At 44.3% G+C, this 21,310-nt stretch overlaps 1 protein-coding gene across 2 annotated transcripts in view; it reads right to left on the bottom strand.

The window, feature by feature from the left end:
* Nucleotides 1-10,404, bottom strand: part of TP53BP2 (tumor protein p53 binding protein 2) — a 51,060-nt gene extending 40,656 nt beyond the window's left edge. Inside the window, exon 1 of one of the 2 annotated variants that reach the window (XM_088161131.1) lies at nt 10,282-10,404. In XM_088161131.1, coding sequence (XP_088017257.1) covers nt 10,282-10,308 — 27 coding nt within the window. In that variant the 5' untranslated portion in view covers nt 10,309-10,404. The remainder of the gene's footprint in view (nt 1-10,281) is intronic. The other variant, XM_014877433.2, reaches the window with a different exon arrangement.
* Between the last annotated feature and the right edge of the window lie 10,906 nt (nt 10,405-21,310).

The raw sequence follows: 21,310 nt of genomic DNA, 5'->3' as shown, positions 1-21,310 counted from the left end.
CCTTTAAAAAGCAGGTACTTCCTCACAAGGAAAAGACAGACCAGTGTTTTTCCTGGTAAGAAAAAAAGATTTTGTACAAGACTCTTCCTGGAGAAAAGCAAAAATAGCTGTGCATCAGGGATGAAAGCGTATTTAACACCACCTACACCTAAACAACACAGGCTATCACAGGATCTGGCACCTGTCCCACCCACACCACACCTCCCACTGCCGAACACACCAACTCTTTCTGGGTTTAAAAAACACTCCTTTTCTGCTTTTCCACCCAACACGTAATAATCTCACCAATAAAAAGACGATCGACATTCACACCAGGAAGCAACTCCACCTCAGCCCACCAGAACACGCAAGGAAAAGTCACATTTATCATACAGCAAGTGCCTACCCATACATCAAGCACATTTATTACTTAAATTCTATTTACTGATATCAGGGGGCTGTGCTGGTGGGAACACCCATGGGAGAGGTCAGGGTATGGAAGCAGAAGAGAGGAATTTCTTTTTTTGTGAGTCAGTGTATCTAAAACAGTATTAAAAAAAACCAAAAAACATACACAAGAAAGCAGATTTGTGATGTAACAGCAACACAAAACAAATCATATAGCAAGTCAGAAAAAAACAGAAGAGTAGAACACTCACTTACTCCAAACCCAGCAACTTCACAGAGCTCTGTGCCAAACACTTTTGAAAATACATTGTATTAGTCACTCCTCCAGGAAAACAGCTGTCAAAACCTGTGTCCTAGCTCCATAAAACAGATCTATATCCAAACCAAAACACTCATGACACACATAGCTAGGTCAGAGGACACCATTTCTGGCATCTGAAACAATGATATGTTTAACCACACAGGTTAATTCCAGTGTGGGCAAAGTCACAGGACACACTGGGCTGTTCTGTGATGCAAGCTGACAAGTCTGGCACCCTAAAATGCATTCCTACAATGGCAAATTCAGAGGCATTTTAGCACACCACGGGCTGGGTTGATATCTCCTTTATGCTGCAATTCCAGAACATGTTATTCAGCCACCTACCTTCAGGACGAGCAAAAACCAAACCAAACCGACCCGAACTATGAACTTCAGTCCACACAGCACAGCAGCGTGCCTGTCTACTGCTTTCACAGTCCCCTCTGACTTCCTATGTATTTGCTGTTACAATTTAGAGGCTTCCTTTTTAGATCTTCTAAATATCACCAGAGTAAATTATATGTTTTTGTTAGTCCAAATTAATCCTTGCAGTGCGTGACAATACACAAAGATGGTGGAGAAATTCCCCTGCATTACCAAGTCCAAAGGAGTGTAGGAAGAGGGTAAGGTATCATCTGACTGCTCCTGCTCAGCCAACCTAAACGGTGAGCTGAGAAACACCGTGATCTTCCCAAATCCACCCGTTATTTCTGATTGCACAGCCACATGACAAACCACTTCCACCATGGAAGTATTTCAGCTCCTTTTTGCCTTTAGTGCAGGCAGCATTTCCTACAAACCATCTCTCAAGTCCGTACTAAATTCAAGGGGAAGCCACAAAAGACACGTGGCTTTGGGTGTGGATAGAATCCAAAGGAACAAGACCATCCATTTGAGTAGCATCCTACTATTAAATTAATTAAATGTAATGTCACACCACACCTTTGCAGAAGGGCAGCTCTTCCCAATTCACCACCAGCTCTGGGTGGGTACACACTCTTGCTGCATGGCAATGACCTTCACCTGACACATCCAGGTGACTGCCAGGACACACAGCATTGCAGACAATCAACACAGCCACCAGTCATGCCAAACATGGCCAGCACGAAATGCCCCTGCTTGGTGACCACACCTATTTGACACAGCTGATATTATTATTATTATTATTCAAAGCCACTAAGGAGGGGTTTTGCCCTACTACATCTGGGCTGCAAACACATAGGAAGTCATGAGTAAGTACAGCAGCACCCATTCAGTTGGCACAGAGGACAAACTGAGCATTTGCAACAAAACAGATGGATCTTTGATGCTATTTCACAGGTTTAAAGGGATCAGTGGGGCTAGTCCAACACTGGAAACCACGGATGGCCAAACAGTCTTAGCCAACCACTTTACAGTAACAGGATACATAAAACTACAGCAGAACTGGGAAGGAGAAATCTTGTCCCTTCAGTCAGCCCATGAGCCCAAGCAGCCTGTTTGATCCAACCTTTGCTCCTGTGATGTGGAGTTCTACACACTTTAACTTGCATCCTAAACATTCAGGCACTCTACCAGACGCTGCAGAAGGGTGGCAGATTGTAGAGCTGATCACTGTCTGACAGGTTTTATTTAAGTGTGCTCACTCCCCACAGCTCTTTCCAGGCAATAGCAGGCTCTGTGCAGACACACCAGCTGAGAAATGAAGGGAGAACAGTTCAGCAGGGCAAGGCAGCAGAGCTTGCTGGGTGGCTTTTGGCTTTCCAAGTTGTCACCAAAGTCATGACAGTGAACAAGACAGTGTTGTGCAGAACGGTGGTTGCTTAGGTGATGTCACACCTATTTTAATGAATTAAACAGAGCAGAGTTTAAACAAATAACATTCATTTTATGCCAGGCTCCTCTTGCTTCAAGAGCTTCAGAAGTTGTCCCTTTCAGCCTGGTACTGCTTGGCTGCTCATTCAGCTTCCCTGGAGGTAGAAAGCTTCTTCTCTTAGCCAACACTGCTAAGTATTATTTGCAAGAGAAGTAAGTACCCTAAAGAACAATGGCTTTTTGTGCAACGCTGGTAAATCTCTCTGCAGAAGGGCCTCCTGGGCAAGACCTACAGACAGCAGCAGAGGCACAATAGGGCAGAGGGAAGAAGCACAGAGAGCAGTTTCCATGGCTTCCCTGCACAAACCTTTCCTTGCAGCCAAACGTAGCTGTCACTGAGAGAGAGGCTGCAGGACAGCAGCGCTCTTCAGGAACACAACCTGGACACAAGCCATGGCACAGCCCCTTTTTCACCTTGGTATTTCACAGCAGAGCTTCCTGGCATTCTCCTGGGAGGTCACGTTCATTTTGCCTGCTTCCTTGCACTCTGCCTTTCACGACTCAGTGATGCCTCCCTCCCTCTGTTACAGGCAGAAATCAATCGTTCCCTGCTGCATCAGCTTCTCCCGAACACTTGATTATGTTGAGCGACACGCAGTTTTACTACAGCCGAGACCAGGGAAGCTCTAAGAAATTCTAGGAATACCATCCTTTAGAGGGTCTTCACTGGCTTAGGATATCCAAAGACTGGCAAGAAAGGGTTTCACTTGTCTGGAGAAGTCAGGCAGGAGCGAACAACCACTGCTCTTCATGATTCAGACACTGATCTAGGTACGATTCTGCATTCAGGACAGCAAATACTTACATAGATGGAGAGCAGAGTGAAAAAAAGTCTTTGCAAACTCTTCAAAAATAGGAGAAAGTGCACAAGACAAGCAACCAGCCTCAGGCAGCAGGGCAATTAACAAGTTATAACTGTGCACAGGTATGACAGAAACAGCTGAGTAAGAGACCCAGCTACAGGGAATTCAAAGCCCTCCTCTAAATTCCTATTATTTGCTAGCCCAGCCAAGTTGCACAACTTCAGCTTTGTCCAGCAAAACTAAGGAATAGGAGGTGAGATCCCTGTGTCTTGCTGAAGAGGCTTGTGGCTACTGAAACTCAGGAAGGAGACAGTCACCTTGTAGAAGGTCAAGCCTCCACACCTTGAGAATAAAAGAAGGATCAACTACAGCAGTGCTTATATGGAGCCTTCCAGCTCCCTGTTCACACACTCACAGGCTGCTGCTACACTGGAGTTACTGTGGTTTGGTGCAGAACACAGCTCAAATTCATTAAAAAAGAATCCACTGAAGAAGATTAAAAAAAAAGGATTTTACTCTTTTAAATGACAGAAGGAAAATTAAGGTAAGAAAAACACCCAATTCCAGAGAATCTCCCTTAGCTTTCAAGTCCAAGAAAAAATGGGATTTAACACCCTAATGAAATAGTGGAAAACCAGTAATCTAAGATTAGATTAGATCTAAATTACTCCTTAAACAGTTAAGTTTCACAAAATAGAAGTATCAAATGACAAGGAAAAACCTCCTTACTTATTCAACAAAAAGACAAAACAAACCCTGCATGCTGCTTCTTATCCAAGATACATCTTAAACTGTGAAATGAGAATATTTCTTTTATATACTTGTAAAGGATTTATGAAGAAGCATCTCTTTCAGGGCCCATTCTCAGGTGTGGAACACAAATTATCACCAGGGTTCTCTCTCCATTTGTGATCAACCCTACAAATAATTTAAATACTGATGTTGGATATGACAGACCTATATTCCAGCTGCACCAAAAGGCACCAGTTGGTTTGACTCTGCAGGTCCCTCACATCCCAGGCTGAACTCACTGCATGACCTTTAACAAATAGCTTGACCTCCCTGCAGCCTCTGTTCACTTTATTCAAAGTTATGATCCATAGCAGTTTGCATTTTACAGATTTGATAGGGAATAACTCAAAATAATAATGTCAGAACCTTTAAAGTCATCTGCATGTCAATTGGGGGAACACGTCCATGTTTCTACATGAGTTTGGTACTATAACCCAGATACACTGCAGATAAAGCCTTTTAAGGATCAATTTTATTATCAAGAGAACCACATAGAATGAGTGATAACTGCAGTACAAGCTTGATTTTAAAATGTCTATGCTTTACTTTGCAGGAGGATGAAATAAACATATGAATAGGGTTTTTAAAAAAACTAAAACCCTAGACAAATGCAAAGTTTTCCCCTAATCTTCCTTTTTAAAATAAACACCAGTAAAGGTAGGGCACTGCACACAGCCATCTACCAAAGGTTCATATCCTATTAAGACCTGGAAGCATCATGGCACCACAGAAGACATTTGTACAGGAACTACATCACCAGCTCAGTAAAAAAAAAAACAAAACAAAACTGATATTAATGCCATAGAAACAAAAACAAAAAGGTTCATCCTTAGACACCAGTGGGTTCAACATCCACGTAATACCATCCCTATGGTGAAATACCCAATGAAGACACATGCATGACTAACTCTAAGCAGCAGCAGCAAGATCCTGAATATTAATGATTAACTAAACGCAAACAGCAAAAGCAGAATTTTGTGCCCTTTAACACATCAGTCACAGTTGCTGCTCTGTCCCAACTCACGGTTCCCTCTCCATGAACATTTATCCTGAACTACAGCAAGTTACCTAACACAGTTTTAAACAACATTTTAAATTTTCCATGTTCCACAGAAAAGTCTGAAACCTCTAAACCAGTTAAGCAGTGGTGACTAAGATAATTAAGTACACTTCACATGATGTCCAGGATTTCTGGTGACCTTTACTCACAGTATTATCCAACTGTTTGGGAACTAAAGATCAAAAAGTCTTTGTCTGACTCACAAGTGACTAAGCTGAGAGAAACCAGGCCTCAAGATAATAAAACTGAGAGCAAAGAGAAGTTTTATCTGCTCATTACCTCCTGAATAGGAGCATCCTCCAGAGCACAGAGTAAGTTTTACATTTCACAAGACGGTGAAAGCCCAGACAATAAAAGGATCTGGGCGTTCCTTTGTTGTCAGTGGGCACATGCACAGGGAAGCAAGAAGTCCTTTTCCAGCTGTGCCACCGAGCCATAGGAAGTAGCCTGAGCCAATCTTCTCAGGGTTACCCGAGTCTTCCTCCAGGGAGGCTGCATGGCAGCCAGACACGACTCTGCATGTAATTAAACAAGCTCCATAACACAGAGTGGGAGAGAAAGAAGAGTCCCCAAGGCAGGCTGCTAACAAGGAGCAGCCAGAGAAATGGCCTCTCTAACAAGAGGCCAGGCAAACGGAGCACTTGCAAGACTGTTTCTCCATCAATAATCTGCAAGGAATTCTAGGCACACTGCCATCCCGCTAGTTTATTCTGTGGAAATAACCTTTATACCTGCCTCTTTTAAAGCCCAACTGACTTGCATGGAAATTAACCCCACAAAGCAGATCTGCTCACCAAAAAAGCAGAGATCCCATCTGACAACACTAGGAAGGAAAAGACCAAACAAAATTCCACGAATTACCTGTCCATCCCAAACTTCATGACTGCATATTAACCCTCAAAACTGTAAATGCAAGAGCCCCATAAGGCACTCAGCCCCTGAACTATTTAATAGATCAGAAGAGGCATAATTAACTATTCCCATGGTCCCCACAGCTTGATCTGTTATGAATTTGTAATATTGCCCTTCCCCCACGCCTGATAAAAGCCACACAAAGCAACGAAGATATTAATACACTGCTGTGCAATATAACACAAATTGCAGGTAGAGTGCTGTGGTATTAAAAAGACAAAAGAGAAAGCAAAGGCATTTAAAACTACTCCTGGAACAAAAAAGAAAAAGTAAAAAAGATCTTGTTGGAACAGCATGAAGCAAAGGGAGGGGAAAAATAAAAAGAGCATTCTGGGAACCTCAAGGCTGTTTTCTATTGTGCATAAGGACAGGCCAGTGTCTGTAAGAGAAGTGCAAGAGGTTTGAGAAGTTTAGAGCTAAGACAGCAGAACAATCACCTAAGCATTATTTAGCACTCTAGACAGAATACTTAAAAACACTGAGTACCACATTAAAGTGTTTGAATGTAGTATTAAAACTTTTAAATTATTAACATTAAGTGGATATTCAGTTAAAAGAACACTTAATAAACTAAATCCTCCAATAAGATGAAGACATGCAGAATATTCATTGAAATGCTCACAGTCTGAAACCCCATTTGTGAACTGAAACCCATAAAAGGGGCCAAGAAAAACAGTGTTAATGACTGATAAACCTGATCAGAGATAAACAATTAAAAAACCACAGGAAACAGCACTGAGATCCTATAGTTCACTTATTCCTCTCACATACTTTGCTGGGAGTCAGATTGTTTATAAACTTACATCTTATCTTACAAAGCCCAAGAGATTCACTTCTGGTAAAGGTTCTTTAGTTAAACTACCAGAAAAGTGTTTCCTACAAAAATTCCCGAAGACAGGCTACTACTCAACTACCTCAGTAAATCAGAATCCATGTGGCAGTTCCAATTAACTGCAAAACAGCTTCAGTTGTAGGGTTTTTTTTAAAGGTTAAACGTACACATATCCACAAACTAGTGAGCATTCTGCAATGCAAATATGTACTTGAAGTGCTTACTGGATGTGGCAGCTCCAGGAAGATCACTTGGGACAAGATGTCAGAGTTTAGAAGGAAAGCACCACTCCTTGTGGTATCAAAGTTGCAGCGTTACACTTGAAAGCTTAACTTGATTAGAAAAGAACACATGGTTATCAAGAACTCCAGTGTCAGACTTGTCAGTCATTTCTGATGACAGAAGGCAAAACTTACTAAGGAATTAAGTTTGCCAAGTTAGTCCCTAACAATATAGCTGTAGGTCTGGATCCATCCTGATTTCAGGAGGCCCCCAATAATCAATGCACATAATTCAAACTGAAAAGTTAATCCTCATCTAGATAAAGGGGGTTTGATCTAAAAAGTTCTCTGGGTATTTAAAGGGTAGCTCAATCTACCACATCCCACATTCTGACAGGAAAAAAAAAAAAAAAACCCCAAACATTTATCCAGCATGCATAATGACCCAAATTATTTCTCAATACATGCTCCTTTTAGGGTAATAATGTAAAATAAAAGGAGAGATATCAACTATGCTGTGGAAAAATAATGCTATTTTAGAAACTGTTTCCAACTCCTTTTCACTACTTAACAGTACCAGTCACACTCCCACAAGCCTTCACAGATGAAAGGTGAGACAACCTCACACAGTTTGCCAGCATTAACCCTGTTATTACCTTCATCAGTGCAGCTACACACAAATTACTTCTTAGTACACCCTCGTGCAGACTTTCAATCATAGTGCCCTGACACATGGTTACAGCAGCAGTTTAGCTCCTACAGGTCATTACCACAAGGAAAACATCCCCATTTCAGGGTAGTCTCCCAAGAGCACAAGTAGTTATGCTGCTACAGCAATTTCCCAGCTTTTCCCTGGCAGCTGCTCAGAGGTAAATTCCTGGCTGGGCTCACGTTGCCTGCATTTCCCACTTGGGCAACAAACTGTGCTGTTTAATCCTTTGCCCACTCTCTCTTCTGGAGCACAGGAGATGGACCTGGAGCAAAGAGCTAAAAATCATATAGAGATCATTTTATTTGTAGGGTGGGGAAAAGAAGGAGAAATCTTAAACTTTAAGAAACAAAGCATTTTGTAGATGGTTTAGGGCCAGCCTACTACTTCTCATTCTTCAAACAATGCAGAAAAAGATACTGAAGTCTATGAACACTTCATTACTGAATAAATAAAAGAGCCTTAATGCCCTACTCCCTCCTTTCTTCAAAACCTCTTTCTCAGCCCAGCTCGAACTTTTAATATTATTTTGTGAAAAAGAGAAATGAGGGGGATTTTTTATTAACTAGAAGACAATGAGGAAATCTGGAGAAAAGCTTTTTAAGCTGAATTAAAAGTTCTAATACTTTAAATGCTTACATTTTTAATTCCTTAAGCCACTTTCAACCATCACAAGCCTCCCTTTATTCGCAGTAAACACAATGTGAAAAGGTTGTATTCATCCCTTTATTTACGTGTTAAAAACCAGAATCACTAATGAGTTAAGTCATCAACCAAACAAGTCTAAGCCACCGGGCCATGCACACTCTGGAACTTGTCACCCGCAAATGTTGATGGGATAAGATTGCTGCTTGTTTGTTTTTTCCTTTATTTGAACTCAGTGACAAGGAACTCACCAGCAGCAGCATCTCCTGGAGATTTCACTGATATATGAGGGCGCTTACCTAGCTCAGTTCTGACATGGATTGAATTAGCACCTTATTATATTTATCGCTCGTTTTCCTAAGCTTTTCCAGGCAGACAACACCACTGTTGCACAACACATATGCTATTTTATCTAGTTGTGCTCATATTCTGTCTGTTCCTCCCTCATTAGCTACAGCAATCGTCACCAGCCTTCTCTAGTGTTCTGCGAGATCAAATCATCGCTCATTATTTCCTCCTAATTGCAGGGGAAGAACCTCACACCTACAGCAAAACAAGCTTCCCTGAAACCTTCCAGCACGGATTCCCAGTTTCACCTTTCAGTCCAGCTCCTCTTTCGCTTGCTTCAGTCAGTTCTTTGAAGAGTTAAACTGGAAATAATCTTTAATACAAGGGTGAAGGAACCACCTATGCGTGCAAAGCTCCTCGGAAAGACAGGCCACATCGCCCGGGGGAGGATGGCACAGAGGAGACTTTAAAGCACCCTCAGCTCGGACTAAACAGGTATTAAGCTTGTCGGGATTTTCTGTACATACTCCAGTCTACCAGAACAACAGGATATGGATTTCACGGGGCATCCCTGCCACTAAAGCCAGGTATTTAGTGGCAGGTGTACTTTCAAAGGAAACTATTTTACGTCAGCACTTTCACATATATTGTGCTGGAAACTAAGGAAAAAGCTGCTGGGCTTTGCTTTCATCTAACCTCAAAAACGGTGCAGTTTTAAAATTCACGGTAAAACTCCTTAGAGGAGGTGGTGCTCCTCTAAGTGTGCCTTGTGAAAGTGCTAAAACAGAGACACCTCCCAGAGCCGGGCAGGTTTAGCACACAGCACCGCCAAGAGCTCCCGAAACTCTCCGGGCCGAGGTGGGGAATAGCTGCCCGAGAGCTCGCAGCCACTCGGAACCGTAAACAACGCGGACACCATCTTCCCCCGGGAGCTCCGAAAGAAAAGGAGCCACCCCTGTCCCCCAGGAGCAGCACGGCTCAAACCGACTTTAAGAACTTTTTACCATAAAAAACAACAACAAAACAACCCACCCACCCACCCCCCCCCGAAAAAAAAAAAAAAAAAAAACAAAGAAGAAGCAAGCAGGAGCCATGCGAAGTGCCCGTTTAGCCCGCGGGAGCCCTGCCGGGGAAGCCGTATCCCCCGGGAGCGGGGCGAAGGAAAAGCCCCGGGCGCCGCGGGCCCCTCTCCACCCCGCGCTGCTGCCGGGGCCCCGCGGCCCCCCCGGCCCTGGCCCGGCTCCAGCGGGCCTGTCTAACAAGCTGATCCCGGCGTGAAAGAGGAAGAAAAGGAAAACCCGGGAGGGGGGAGGGGAAGCCCCCGCGCGGCCGCGGAGCCCGGGCTGAGCGGGGGAAGGCGGGCAGGGAATGCCGGAGGGAAGGAGGGTCGCTTCCCGCCCCCCTCCACGTCCGCCGGATCCATTTTCCCTCCCGCTGCCCCGCTCCAACTTTCCGCTCGCCGCGGTCCGGGACTCACCGGCATCATCTTGGAGCCGAACCGCATGGGGGCGGCCGGTGCCGGCCCCGCCACCCGGAGCGGGGAGCGGCGGCCCGGGGGGTGCAGGGGCTGCGCTGCCGCCGGGACGACCTGTTGCAGGAGGCGCTCGCCTTGGCCTCACCGCCCGCCCTCCGCTTTGTTCCCACCGGGAGCCACGCTCCCACCGCCGCCTCCACCCCCGGCTCTGCTCCGAAACTAACCCCGGCCCGGCGAGGAGGAGCCGGCGCGCCCCGCCCGCCGCCCACCCCCGGGAGGGGCCGGCCCGCCTCCTGCCCCGGCCGGGGGTGCCGCGGAGAGGTCCGGCAGGGAGTCAGACCTGCCGGGGCCCGGCCTTCAGCGGGGCTGTGACAATAAGAGATCCGTGGGAATCCCCACGGGTCACCTCCTCCTGCACCGGCTCGGGGCCCCACGGAGGGCAGGGGCACACGCAGCCCGGTTTTCCCTGGATCGGCAGCTCGGAAGCGCGGGTGGGAAGCCACCGGCCAAGATCAGGTTTCAACAGCAAAGCCTCCCCCAGCCTGATCTGCGAGCCCCTGCCATCCCTACTGCCTCAGACCGATCGTCCTACAGATCCCTTTTAGCTCCTCGTGTACGCAGTCAATAAGCATCCCTGCCCAGGGCACGTTTTATTTTTGGGGTTTTTTTTGGTTGGATCTAGTGAGTCGATCAAATCAGACCTCATTGAGGTAAGTCTCAGTTGGGCTGTCCAAAAAACACCTCCACAAATCTTTTGCACCCACTACTTGAGAGATGGGAGGGAAAAGCTCTCCCGTCCTTGGAGCAGCGTGCAGGGTACCCATCTCAAACACAGGCACCTTGCAAGCAGCACTTCAGAAGTTCACGCAAGGCTTGGAAGAAAAGTATGTTCAATCAGCACCGTCACAGGGCTCTCTCGGCAGGAAAACCAGCTCCATCTGTTTTTACTTCTCTTTTTAAAATTTTCGGAGTGATTTGGCAGGATAAAAGCGCAGGGCATTAGAAGTTCCCAGATGAAGAAGAGCAAAACACGAACTTAATTTGTATACAAACATCTCTTTTTTCTAAAGCATTAAAGAAACTTTGAGAGCATTAATAACGCCCCCCTGCCCCTTTCCCCAGGAAGTCCTAGGCGGTAAGCAAGCACTGTTAAATACAATATTGCTGCAGTGGGGGGGACAGGGATACAATCCCGGCCGAGCCGAGCCGTGCTCCCTGGTACGTGTTTGCCCCGATCCCGGGGCCGCTCCCGCATCCCTCCCCCTCCACCCCGCTCGCCGCGCACATCGCCCCCGCGCCACGGCCGGCCAATGAGGAGGCGCCGCCGCCGGCATGACGTCACCTCCCCCGGCGCCCATTGGGCGCCTCACGAACACAGAGCGGTGTCTCCTGGCAACACTGTGACGTCACGGCTCCGCCCCGTACGCGCCCCGGCCGCGTCCCGAGCAGCGGCTCCCCGTTGTCCCGGCGGGAAACGCGCGTCTCCAGCGGGGCTGCTGCCCTGTCCCACACGGCTCTGGGACTCCGGGACGGGAAACGCGCGTCTCCAGCGGGGCTGCTGCCCTGTACCACACGGCTCTGGGACTCCGGGACGGGAAACGCGCGTCTCCAGCGGGGCTGCTGCCCTGTACCACACGGTTCTGGGACTCCGGGACGGGAAACGCGCCGCCCGAGCCGGGAGCGAAGAGCCGAACTGCTGCTCCCAGCACGCCGCTCCCACCGACACGCTCCCAAACCCCGTGGATATCCCACCGGCTGAGTGCATCTGTGAATTCCAGCTCTTTCCCGATTCGCTTCTCCACTGCCCTCATGCCCTACGCACAGAAGGTTGACAAAGACAGTTTTCATTTGCTAGTCTTTTTTAAACTCACACTTTAGATTTATCTTACAGGATAAAAATGTTACATGTCAAAGCAAGTGTCAGTGGAGAACTGAAATTCTTAGAATTGTAGAGTAATAGAATCACTGAGTTTGGCAAACTAAGATCATTGAGTTCAATCATTAAGCCAGCAGTGCCACGTCTGCCACTAAACCGTTTCCCTAAGCACCACATCTCCGTGTCCTCTGAACACTTCTGGGCAAGGTGACTCCCTCACTTCCCTGGGCAGCCTTTGAATGAGGACATTTCAATGAAGACATTTTTCCTAATATCCAATTTAAACCTTTCCTGGTGCAACTTGAGGCCATGTCCTCTTGCTTTGTCACTTCTTGGGAGAAAAGACCGACTCCCGCCTGGCTACAATTCCTTTCATAGAGCTGTAGAGCACAATGAGGTCCCTCTGATCATCCTTTTCTCCAGGCTAAACAATCCCCAGTCCCACCTCAGAAGCCTTGGTGTTCCAGACCCTTCACCAGCCTTGTTGTCCCTCTTTGGATACACTTCATCCAACAATTCTGCAAATCTCTGCTGAATTTTTAGAAGCATTTAGGTGGTAAGGGATAAAATCAGGAATGTGATCTTTTAATATACTCCCTAAATACAGACACAAATCATTTTAATAATTAGAATATTAAAATAACAAATTAAGCCTGTAAAATAAACCTGGAAATGGATAGGTAAAAATCAAGTAGAAAAGGTGTTTCAGATGAGTGTATGTGTAAGATGGCCACATTTTGCTAGCACAAGCCTCTTGCAGGCCAACCCACAGAAGTCTCTTTTGGCTCAAGTTCTAACTTTGACATCTTCCACACAGAACTACAACCCCATCCCTGCTAAGGAAATGAAGCTCCAAGGGGTGCACCTATTTATTTCCAGTTCTGTACAGGCTCTGTGACTCATACACTGCAATGAAGGCCCTCAGTGCCATCTGCTCTGGCACTTTAGATCCCAGCTCCTCCCCAGCAGAGGGAACAGTGCCTGGCCAGGTTTGCAGGTGAAGTGGGGCCAAGACCACTTGTACTGGTGCCTATCTCAGCAGCACTGCTCACCCTCCTCACATTCCTGCTTCTCACAGCTACCCAGACATGATTTCACTAGAAAAGCATGGCATGAACTTCTCACAAAGGGTTATTAATTACAGGAAAGACTTTTTTGTTTACGAGCAGAGAGCTGATGATTTCCCCAGAGGGAGCAGAAATACGGGAGGTTTCTGACCGCAGCTTCAACCTCCAGAGTGTGGACATTTGGAGATAACTGAGCCATGCCCAGGAGCATTGGCAAGGGGCAGCAGTTCCCAGTCCTGCATACACAGAGCTACCAGACAAAGGAAGAGGAGATCCACAGCACCCGGAGCCAATGGCACAGACAGCTGAAGCTCTGCACCTCTTCCCTGGTTCCCACTATTTTTGGCGGCCTAAGCAGAGCATGCTGCACTTGAGTAAGGCCACATGCAGTTCCCTAGAAGTAATCACAGCAAGGGTTCAAAGGAAGTTCATACCCCCAGAATGACTTGAAAAGTGTCCAATAAAAGGAAAAAAAAAGTCCACCAAGCCACTAAATAGAAATGTAGCCGAATCATTCTTCTTTCCACAGGAGATCTACTTGATCTGAATCACAGAAACCTGCAGTAGCAGAGACATTACAGACGGTTTTGATAATGATAATCAGTAGAAATAAACAGTATCCTCTTTTCTTGATATTAGTCTTTCCATACAATGGGATGTGTAGGACAGGGCTGGAAAACACTGCTGTATTTCATGCTTTCAGCACACTACTTAGAACTCAAAAACTCCACTTAACTCCTTCAGGGTTCTGTCTAAGCAATTTTAATAGTAACTTCACATCCTCTGCTCTACCAGACTGCCTAAAACTACTTCCAGACTAGCCAAGTCTCCTTTTACAGTCTTGACAAAAATTTGGAGGATTATCAGGTAACATTCCTTTTGCAAGAACTCATAAGAATTTAAAGGGGAAAAAAAAAAAAACCTGGACCTATCGGTATTTTTTACTAAACCCTTCAATTCTTCAGCAAAAAGCTGAATATGATTCTTAGACTGCTTCTAAGACAATAATTTCAGAGTTAGTCATAAATCAAGAGAACAGTAGCAATCGAATAGGTACAGGAGGGCAGCTGGGTTAGATTTGCTGTCCACTGCCACCTACTGTTAAAACACCACCAAGTCAGACTTGTGAGCTCTAATTCCCGAAGGATATGATTTAAGAGCCCAGAAGGAAGGAAAAGCTTTGGAATTCATATTGCTGTGGAAAAAAAGAGAAAAAAAAAAAGGAACATGCCAAGAGAATTGCTCATCTAAGCTCATCGGGCTGTGGCACAGCAGCTTCACAAGTCTGGATTCTTTCCAGCAATGTTGAAATTCTGGCACCTAATTTATACAGCTACTCTTCAGCTCAAGATAAGGCTTTTCCAGGCAGTGATTCAACACAAAGACCTCGATTAGTCCGTGTTGTCAAACTTCCTCACAAAGAGAAAATGCAGCTAAAGAAGAGAAAACCAATGGTTTAACACTTTCAGCACCTACATACAGTTCTGTTCATCCACCAGCTGCCCTCTTGTTGTTGTTAGATTCATTTCCACTATTTAATGCTGCATTCCTACAATTTAATTTGTTTTCAAAACATCAGATAACAGACCTTACAGCAGAAAAAGCTTGGGGGAGAACATGCAGCAATGACTGAGTCTATCTCCCAGCTGGAAAATAAAGTTTCCTAGCTCATAGAACCGTAGAATCATTAAAGTTGGAAAAGACCTCTAAAGTCATAAATCCAGCCATTAACCCAACATTGCCAGATCCTTCAGAACTATAGGGCCACAACTATACATTTTTGAACATTTCTGGGACAGTGATTCCATCACTTTCCTGAGCAGCCTGTTCCAGTGCTTGGCCAAATTCCAAAGTCTGCAGGTAAGATTAATGAAATCTTTTAAGAAATTTGCTAACATCAGCCAGGACATCCAATGTCATTCCCGTGGCTTCTTCCAAAGCAAAAGCCTTTGGTTGATGCCACATTCAAAGCAATACATCAAGAAGCATTTAACAGGTGTAAATTTTAAATTAAGACACAGTGGCTTGCCACAACTTCTGTCAGCCAATTCTCTAAGTGTAAAGTTTTCTTGGACATTGAGGAGCGACACAGAAGACATACCTTCCTCCTGGAGATAAGCCACTTCTCTAAACTTGAGTCTGGCAGCTGAAATGAACCTCTTTGGGGAGTTTATCACATCAGTGCATGCTTAATGCAGAACATCATCAGGCCCCTTCTTGGATGGTGTGTGCTTTGTGCTCACACCAAGTCTATTTTGGTTGTGGCATATACTTCCTTATTCACACACAGATGAAATCCATTTAAAATCTAAACAAATAACTGTATTCTGTCACATTCCCACGCCACAGCTGAAACAAAATCTGGACTTTCCCAAGACAAGAAACAGCTCAGTTCCTCGCTCAGGGGCATGAGAGCTGGTGCCCTGCTTTGTGATAGCACTTACAACTACACAAAGTAAATATAAACTTAATTGGTCACTGTATGTAGGAGCTAGTCATGCATATAAGCAAGCAAAGACACAGAGCTTGCACAAGACAACCAAAGTTCGGAGTCTGTAACTTTAAAGTTAGTTAAAAGTTATTTCTTGCTTCCTTTCTGTAAACTAACCCCATTATCTAAGTTGTGACAGTCCCACATGCATCCACTGCACAAAGTACATACTCAATCATGTTACTCACTAAACAAATAATTTTACAGAGCCAGCAGCACTCAGAAAAAACTGCAGAAATTTGCATCAATTTTGCTGCAACCTGTTCAGGCCTTAAGTTGATCATTCAAATACAGTTTCAAAGGATGATTCCCTAAAAGTAGAAAGTGTCATTAATATCATAAGCATCACTCACTTTAAAGAGAAGCCTTCAATTTATTCCAGGTCAACAAGGAATGATTTAACTTCAGTAAACTAAAGCCCCTCCAACTTCTCAAGCTATTTGCTGGAAGAAAATTCTAATTTCCTCACTCAAAATTCTTTTCTATGTAATTTAAATTCAGTGTGGTTTTTTTTTCCCCTTACAGGTAATTTAACAACCAGCCAGCTAAAGCAAGTCTGCACTGTGTCTTAAAAAGAGGAGAAAGAAACTTCTTCTTCCATTAGACCCCAGCATCTTTCAACAAAATGGAGGCTGGCACAAATTAGTATTTTGTATGCATCACACATAGCTGCCATTCTTCTCAATAACTAAATTATATTCACTACACTCACTCTGGATCTCTGTCAATTTATCTGAGCACAGATCCTGACAGAAGCCCCTCTGTAACAAAACGTCTGTTTAGGGCAATTATAGCGTTTTGGGAGAGCTGTATCTGCCTGCAGCCACTCATCCAGCCCCAAAAGGGAGCTGGCCAGTGAGATAAGGGAGCTGGCCAGTGAGGAAAAACAGGGAAGGAGCTGAAACACATGCTCATTAAGCACAAATATATTCAGCTGTTGGAAACAGAAATTCTGTGATCAAAATCCCATTCCTTACTAGAAACTTTAAGACACTTATCAGCCACACAGTGACTCTGGACCTTCATCCCAGCTGGATGTTTGGAGGATGTGGACAGTTAAATGAACGCTGCCATTTTACTGTTGCCTCATCCCTATTACTCAGCTGCCAAGAAGCCAGACTCAGCTCATGTTAGCAGTCCCTCTGCAGTCAGGAGAGAATGAAACCAGGAGGATTACAGAAAATACAAAATTATTTCAAGATCAGGCCCCCAATAATTTCTTTCCTGCAAAGTGATTGAAAGACTGAGCAAGCCATGTCTTTGTGAACCTCTTCCCATGGTTAATTTATCTATTTTCTTTGCACCTTCTCACCCAGAGCAACAGTCCTGTACCTCAGCATATCAGACTCTGCTTGAGATAATCCTGGCAGACATGGGGACATCAAAATTACTGGTGCAGTTTGTTGTATCTATGATATTTCATCAAGCTGAACTAATGAGACATAGAGACATTATTGTGTCTTCACTAAATTATCTTTATCATAGTGTAAATATGTGGTAATATACTGAAATTAAAGGAATTCCTTGGAACTGACATCAAAACTGAGCCCTTCCTCATGGTAAGAACTAATTCTGTGCCCTAGGGATGGCAAACCTCCTATAAGAGAATACTACAGAGAATTAGCAGAAGTCATGTTACCTGATGAAAGTTTCTTGTTTTTTTATTGAAGCTTGTTCACCAAGGTTACTTCTGAGTACAGCTGTGTGAGGATGTGTAACCTGACCAAGGCAACATGCTATCAGTAGCTGATTCTGCAGCCCTCCTTAGGGGAGGAAATAGAAAGGGTATTTGTCTGAAGCCTTATCCTTTTTATCCCCCAAGTACATTGGTTTACCTGATTTGTAATTAATTATTAGTTGTATAGAATTAATATAGTCTGTGTCTACAAATGCAAATTTTCCTGTGAATTTGGAAACACTTTAAGTTAAGTATTTTCTTGAAATTTAAAACAGAAAAATATATTTGATGAAAGCTTGACTGTGCAACACGCCTGACCTACATAAACCACTCAAGATTAGTCTGGTCCCCAGACTTTCAGTTCAGAAAAATCCACAGAAGCTGTATTTTCTATCCTGTCTTTTACATGTTTTCCTTTTGCTTCTACCTCTCATCTCCCATGGAGCACCATATTCATATCATATTCATGCCTCTCAGCATCAACATATGATTACTATCAGATACCTAATATACAGTATTACAAGTAAATTAAGGGTGGATGTAGATTTTGGAGTCAGTTTCTCGACCAGTTTTTTTATGCAACATATAGCACTACTGGGTCCAAAACTGATTAAACTGCAAAGGATCCAGTTAAATATTTACATTGATTTAATTAAACTGGGATTACATTCATATCTGAAGCTGACTCTATACCATAATATTTACTCAATTACCTATTAAAGGATTCAAAGTTTCAGCTGTAAAAGATTAATGTGTTCAAATTTACACTGCTGTCTGTGTTTATTAACAACACTCTCAAAGGAAATTTAAATATGACTCTTTTCCATTTTTAATGCCTTTCAAAAAAGACCTTTAAGAAAGACTTTACTCTGCCTTGTTGTCCAGCAGCCTGAATGAAAATACAGCTGTGTGAATAGACCAGACTTCTTTCAAATTTAGCATCTCTTTTTAAAAAAATCTCTAATATCTATGAAGTGAGCAAACTGCTGCTGCCCCTGAGAAGAAAACATATCATGTGGGAAAGACTTTTCTATTTTTCTATTGATTACACTGATTTAATAAAACAAATCTGCTCTCCTCCCACCCAACTTCTGCTCTTACCCTCATTGCTGAGCACATTACTCCTCTTTGCTCCAATATTCCACATCAACATGACAGTTCCTGACCTACTTACACACTTTCCCTCACTGCTTTAGAGAGTGCTAAATTACCCCTGCTACTAAATTTTTCCCCCACTCCCATCTTCCCAGATATCTGCTTGTTAGCTTCTGCTTCTCATTCTCTCTCTTTCTACCCTTTCTTCGATTTCTTCTCCTTTCTCAGATTTCATAGATACAACTTGACTTGTATTTGAGCCAGGCTCCTTCCTATTCATCACAGCTCTTGGTGTTGTTTGCTTCCATACAAAGCCCAATCAAAATATTCCACACAATTTCAGTAAAATTTCACAGCCTGAACACAGCACACTCCAATCAGTTGGGAGCACAATATGTAGTCCAGAGTATGGAGACATCAAAATTTAATTCCTGCTAACATAAATAAAAATATTATGTGGATTTTTTGCATGAAAGGAGTGAAAAAAATTGTTTCCCCTAACACCTTCTTGTGAGTCATTGAGAAGTTAAAAAAATCAGTCCAACTATACTTACAATTCTAACATGGTAAAAATCAAAACTATGGCTATTTCAAGATTCAAAATTTAAGGCTGTTTAAAGATGACACATCACATGTCACACGCAAATAGATTCTACATAACTTTATTTCATCCCTTTCAGAAAGTATTATCAAGTTTTCTGGCTTCACAGTATCCCAAAATAACTGAAAAGTTCATCCACTGGAGAGTCTGTAAGGGGGGTTTTGTGAAAGTGCGTGAGAGCTGTGTTTTTCCAAATTAATGCAAAGTGATGCATGCTCAGAAAAATGATACCAGATACACTGGGGAAGGACATGAGTCAGAACCTGGAAGGCAGCAGAATTACCCTACTTACTAAAATAGACTTATTAACTGTTAAGCTACATATATAGTTAGCATAATATATATATTGTTCATTGTATTTATTCTGTTTGGTGATATGATAAACATACAGCTTATATTTATTAAGCATAGGGCTGTATCTAAAAAACTGAAGTCGTTCAAATGATATGACCCAAAAAAAAGCATTCTTGAAACCATGTGAAATTTTATAAGCTTAGGTAGGAAGAAAAACCCCATTTCCTTTTAAAGCATGAACACACTGCCAGCCCAAACTTCACGTGCCAAGTCACAAGTTCATAAAGAATTCTCCTGAGCGAGTTTTAAACTGCTGACGGTGCATGTGAAAGGAGATCAGGTCTGAAAACCATGCACAAGAATAAAACCCTTGTTGCAATATAGCAGCATTGATGAGCTTAGGGGAGGGGAGGCAGCAAAACACTTCCAGATCCATACAAGGCACACAGTGTTCTGCTCCCCAAAAGGAAATCTTAATTTCAGCACACATTTTTGGAGTGCCATTAGGATGACACACATAAAACCTTACCCTTGCATTTGCCCTGCTCCCAAGTTAATTCTTTTCCAGATGTCTTTTTTTATTTTTTTTTTTAAGAAAGAGGTTGCAGATGAGTTGCCGAGGAGAGGGGGGAGTGAAAGAAATGGGTTAAGATAAAACTTCAAAGAGAGGAAGCATGGCTGAAAAAAAAAATGTAAACAGGTGCTGCAGGCAGCTAGTTCTTCAGTCCTGTAATATTTTAAGCTGTACTACCTTGGTACAGGTACTGAAAGAAGTGGTCTCGTTCTCCCTAGACATGTGATGTCTTTTTCCCACACACTTTGCTACCATCAATCTTAGCACTTGTTCAGTGATTTCCTCTGGCAGGTCGGTCTTCAGCAGCCCCAGTTCCCCAGTCAAGAGCAGACACCCAAAGCTGCTGCTGATGTAAAACAAAGCAGCAGCGGCGGCTGAAGGCACTGAGGAGACTGGCACCATGCTTTTCAAAGGCTGTGCCAACTTCTGTCAGGCTAAAATGCTTGTGAAACTGAGGTGTTCTGTCTGTTCTCAGAAGGGAAATTTCTATAAACATTCCTGGTCCCATCCCTTTGTTGTCCCAGCAATCTGATCCAGAAACCTCTTTAAAATACAGGATAAAGTGCAAATAAAGGAGCAGAGTTTGCTTTATTTTGGGTGTTCCGCCTGCTCAGTTATGGCTGGTTCCAGCCAGTGGTTTTCGGGCTGCCGAGGGCTTTGCCAGCTGGCTCTGATCCCCAAGGCTGGCAGCGGACCTGCAGCCCCCCCGGCTGCCGTGGTTCCCCCTGCCAGCAGAGTAGGGACAGCTTGGACACCAAACACAGAAGGGTAAAATACACCTATAAGTCAAATACAGCAGGCTGGATTACTTTATAATGAGAATGTAGTTGCGTCTCACTTAGGAGCTACAGCGGTATTTTCCACCCTGTAGCCCAAGCACATTCTCCCGGTAGGTCAGTGTGCCCGTGCGGACGGAGCACTGCCGGATGCCCCGCAGCAGCACCCGCGGAGTTTTGGGAGGCCTTTCCCACAGAGTTTCCTCAGAGGGGCACGGAGAGGGAGGCACTCATCCCTAATCTCCCGCCTCCAGCCGTAGCACACGAGGGGATGCTCTAAAGCCGCCTCAGGGGAAGTTCAGGTTGGGTATTAGGGAAACTCCTCACGGCGAGAGTGGGAACCTTGCATGGGAATGACAGATTCGTTACGGTTGCCAAGGACCTCTGGAGATCACCAGAGCAACCGCCCGCCAAGGCACGGTCACCAGGAGCAGGTGACGCAGGAACCTGTCCAGGTTCGTTCTGGAGGTCGACAGAGAGACACAGTCTCCAGGACCTCCCTGGGCGGCTGTTCCTGAGGGCGCTCTGCCACCCTCAGCTTGGCGAACTTCTCGTGTTTTAGTCTATGGCCCTTGCTTTC

Source organism: Sturnus vulgaris, chromosome 3 (genome assembly GCF_052056855.1).
Source record: "Sturnus vulgaris isolate bStuVul1 chromosome 3, bStuVul1.hap1, whole genome shotgun sequence".
NCBI lineage: Eukaryota > Metazoa > Chordata > Aves > Passeriformes > Sturnidae > Sturnus > Sturnus vulgaris.
This window is presented reverse-complemented; position numbering and strand designations above follow the sequence as displayed.